Source organism: Orycteropus afer, unplaced genomic scaffold (genome assembly GCF_000298275.1).
Source record: "Orycteropus afer afer isolate SDZICR_OR568_19922 unplaced genomic scaffold, OryAfe1.0 scaffold00248, whole genome shotgun sequence".
NCBI lineage: Eukaryota > Metazoa > Chordata > Mammalia > Tubulidentata > Orycteropodidae > Orycteropus > Orycteropus afer.
Genome location: NW_006921835.1, coordinates 4,773,335 through 4,775,463, shown reverse-complemented (window position 1 = coordinate 4,775,463; position 2,129 = coordinate 4,773,335). Strand labels below are relative to the sequence as shown.

The 2,129-nt window shown below is 48.8% G+C and overlaps 1 protein-coding gene across 1 annotated transcript in view; it reads right to left on the bottom strand.

Moving 5' to 3' along the window:
* LHX8 (LIM homeobox 8) overlaps nt 1-1,650 on the bottom strand; it is a 27,467-nt gene extending 25,817 nt beyond the window's left edge. Inside the window, exon 1 of the mRNA XM_042782151.1 lies at nt 1,570-1,650. Coding sequence (XP_042638085.1) covers nt 1,570-1,650 — 81 coding nt within the window. The remainder of the gene's footprint in view (nt 1-1,569) is intronic.
* Nucleotides 1,651-2,129: the final 479 nt, after the last annotated feature.

Below are 2,129 nucleotides of genomic sequence, written 5' to 3'. Positions count from 1 at the left end.
TCTAGATGTCAATCACTGTGGAGCTGGGATCACCCTAAAGGGGGGGGGGGGGAGTGGGAGAGAAGAAAAGAGGATTGAGGAGGAGGTGGGAGAAGAAACTTGATTTCTTTAATAACCTCAATTAAAAGAGCAAGACATATACGTATATTTTTAAAAGGGGGCTTTTAAAAGGTGAAGAGGTTTAATAGGATACTTGAAAGCTAATTACAGCGGGATTTAAGGAGCCTGGTGTTTGTTCCGATGACAATTTGAATGAAAATGCGTCAGATTAAACCGAGCCAGCAGCTCTTTCGTAAACTTCCAGCAATTAGAGCGGCGAGCGATTTACACCCGTTTCTTTAAGGTGTAAATTGCCACTTACTGCTCAGTAAGTCAACATTTGAGCTCCTAAAGGATTATTTTTAACCAGCGTAGAAAGCGGGTCGAATAATGGAAATACCCAGCTGAATTTAATTTGTGCCATTAAAAAAACTCACCTAAGGTGGGTCAAACTGTTTTAAAGCAACAACGCGCGTTACTCAAGTGTCTCCAAGTCTTTGCTCGAATGTTGTTCTTGAGCGAAAACCCAGCCTCTCAGGGCTTTTGCTGATTTCTTTTATGAAAACTCTAGCTTGGGGGAAGGGATTGGGCTCTCCCCAACTGGAGCGCCCCACACTTCTGCATCTCTGACTCTTCGCCTCCCTACTCCTAGGCAAGATTCGGTCCGAACTTTGGGATCTTCCTGACCCTCTTCCGCGACCCAGCGCAGTTGCGTGAAGGCCGCGTCCTCGCAGGCACAAAGAATTTAACTAGAAAAGCCTGCGTTCGCCCGGAGTTCCACGCTGGGGTTGGTGCGGAGATAGCAGCGTTTCCCGTGTAGATTCCGCTGAGGCACCCCAAACAGGCTACAGGTGATTTGCAGACATAAAATGGGAGACACCCAGGGGTCTCGCCCCCAGAGTGAAGTGAAAGCTTGTCAGTTTCCCCATCTACTCAGACGAACAGCGTGACCAGTTGTGTGCCCTGATGTTTGCCGCTACTGTTTTTCTTTCTTTCTTTTTTAAAATTTAAATGGCCCTCCTGGCCCTCCCTGGAAATCCCAAGGCCTTCTTAGAGCCATGTACCCCTCGGTCTACCCCTGGACCGAGATCCCACGGCAGAGCGGGGCGTCCTGCCAAAGGCGCGCTGCCTTTGGGCCCTCAACCATCCGCAGGCTGTAGGGCTCGTGGAACCACGTCTTTGTTTGGTCCCACTCGGCAGCCGTTCTGTCCACCCGACCCGTTCTCCTGGACCGCAACAACCACCGCAGCAAACAGAACAAAAGCATGACTCACATGGACCCAAGAGCGTCTTAGGCACGAGGCTTCGTTTGCCAAATTACAGTCTCCATGCTCAGGCTAAGTGAGCTTGTTGGGAGCGGAGGCAATGATTACTAACTAACGCCACTACGTTTAAAAAAAAAAAAAAAAATGTCCCGGCTGAAGATGAGGCCGCTACAGGTAATTTCTGCACCTCGTTTAGGAGCCCAAACAGCTCGCGTTTCAAGGAAACTGCGATTCAGCTAGTCTGACTAGGCGTCGGCTCGCTCACCTTCTCGGGGGAAACTGCCAGCTCCGGCACGTCCTTTTCTTCTAGTTTACACACGAACATCTGATCGCTCTTCCAATACATGGCACTGCTAGGGCTGCTTATCACATACCAACTCCAGAGGGTCAGAGGCTGTCCAAGTCTGCCGATTCCCCCCTCCCCCGCTCCAGTGCACTAATAAAAGCTGACACCGAGAAGGGTAAGAATTCTACAAGGAAGTCTTCGTCCAAAGAGCCCACTGTGGCTGTGTCATTCTCTGATGGACTGTTCTTTCCCAACTTCATTGAGGTCTGTCCCTCCAAGAAAGGGAAAAAAAAAAAAAAGTTTTCTAGAGGGTGGAACCTTACAAAAGAGAGGGAAGGGGGGAGTGGGAGTGTGCGGGAATCTTTTCCTAGTGGAATAGCCTCACCTCCTTAAGGAAAACCCGCCTTCTCTACATGTTAAGATCTTATCGGGACAAGCCAACTTAGTCCAGGTTTACTATTAAGGGGGAAAAATTGGATATGGCCTGTTAACTTTTGACTTAAAAAAAAAAAAAAAATCCGCTCTCTGCATTTGCCTTC